Below are 1,850 nucleotides of genomic sequence, written 5' to 3' on the forward strand. Positions count from 1 at the left end.
CCCCCCCAAGGGATGACACCCACAGCCCCTCAGGTTCCACATGCGCATTTATAATAATAATAATAATAACAATAATAATAATAATAATAATAATTAATAACAAGGATAACGAGGCGGAGCCGCTGCCCCGCGCCCACAATGCACTAAAACTGCACGTGCTGCGGGGACACGGGGACGCGCCAAAAGGGGGGGGGAGGGGGAGGGGACACCGCCACCGCTGATTGTCACTGCGTGGCCCCGCGTCCCCGGCTGTCACCGCAGGGCCACCTCCGTCCCACGTCACATCCCGCCGTGCCACGTCCCTCGTGTCCTATCCCCAAGGCCACCTCCCCGTGTCACGTCCTCGTGTCGCTCCTCGGCGCCGTGCCCCAGCTCAGCTCGCACCCCAGTGCCACCTCCGTGCGCTGCGTCCCCGTGTCACGTCCCCGTGTCACGTCCCCGTGTCACGTCCCGGTGCCACCTCCCGCGCCGTGCCGCGTCCCTCTCTCACGTCCCGCTGCCATCTCTGCCCCGTGTCACGTCCCGGTGCCACCTCTCGTCCCAGTGCCACCTCTCGTCCCGGTGCCATCTCTGCGCCGCGTCCCCGTGCCACGTCCCCGTGCCGCCTCTCGCCGTGTCACGTCCCTCTGTCACATCCCACTGCCATCTCTGCGCCGTCCCCACGTCACCTCTCCGGGCCGTGTCCCCCCCCCCACCTGGGGTCACCGCCACCGTCCCTCGGTGCCGCGTCCCCGTGCCAACGTCACATCTCCTCGTGTCCCCGTGCCACGTCCGTGTGCCACGTCCCCGAGCCGTGCCCGCATCGTGTCCCCGTGTCACATCCCCATGTCACAGCGGCAGCTCTGCGTGGCGGTGTCACATCCCGGCGTGCCACATCCCGAGCCGGGTCCCCGTGTCACGTCCCCGTGTCACATCCTCGTGTCACGTCCCCGTGTCACATCCTCGTGTCACGTCCCCGTGTCACACTTGGTGCTGTGCCCGTGCTGGTGTCCCCCCGCCGCGTCCCGTCCCCATCTGCCCCCCACTCGGGGACGGGGACAGTGGGGAAACTGAGGCACGTGTCGCCCTGCTGGGGACGTGGGTGTCCCCCTGTCCTGGTGTCACTCAGCGTGGGAGGGGGGGGGACACGTGAGGGCACGAGTGCCAGGCTGCGTCAGGACACACTGGGAGGTACTGGGACACACTGGGAGGTACTGGGACACACTGGGATGGGACGGGACCAACTGGGACACAGAGGGATGGGATGCGCTGGGTCGCACTGAGACACACTGGGATGTACTGGGACATACTGGGATGGGCCGGGACGTACTGGGACACAGCAGCCCGTGATGCGCTGGGTTGCGCTGGGACACACTGGGATGTACTGGGACACACTGGGATGGGACGGGACACACGAGGACGTGATGTGCCAGGCCACATCCGGACACACTGGGATGTACTGGGACATACTGGGATGGGCCGGGATGTACTGGGATGTACTGGGACACACTGGGATGTACTGGGACGCACCAGGACGCGCCACAACGCTCCAGCCCACGCCGGAGGAACTGGGAGCTACTGGGCCGGGCCGGGGACACGGCGAGACGTCCCGGGCCGCGCCGTGGCCGTGGGGGGGGGGTGGCACGCGGTGACGTACCGGGACACGCGGTGACACGGGGCTGCCGTCACGGGTGGGTGCCACGGGTGGGTGCCACGGGCGCGGGGCCGGGTGCTACCTGGTGAAGAAGGCCAGGTGGTGCTGGCTGAGGCCGCCGGCGCTGCGCGGGGACTCTGTGCGGGCCATGACGTCCTTGAACCACGAGGCCACGTCCACCTCCAGCGTCTCGTAGCGTTTGATGAAGTTGTGCTCC

General features: G+C 67.1%; 1 protein-coding gene across 1 annotated transcript in view; it reads right to left on the reverse strand.

Annotated features, from left to right (window-relative positions):
* Positions 1 to 1,019: 1,019 nt before the first annotated feature.
* MAP2K7 (mitogen-activated protein kinase kinase 7) overlaps positions 1,020 to 1,850 on the reverse strand; it is a gene marked incomplete at its 5' end in the record, with an annotated part of 5,726 nt that continues 4,895 nt past the window's right edge. The window contains one exon of the mRNA XM_021381802.1: positions 1,020 to 1,846. Within this exon, the coding sequence (XP_021237477.1) occupies positions 1,712 to 1,846 (135 nt within the window). The remainder of the gene's footprint in view (positions 1,847 to 1,850) is intronic.

The sequence above is a fragment of the Numida meleagris genome, unplaced genomic scaffold (genome assembly GCF_002078875.1).
Source record: "Numida meleagris isolate 19003 breed g44 Domestic line unplaced genomic scaffold, NumMel1.0 unplaced_Scaffold1191, whole genome shotgun sequence".
Classification (NCBI taxonomy): Eukaryota; Metazoa; Chordata; class Aves; order Galliformes; family Numididae; genus Numida; species Numida meleagris.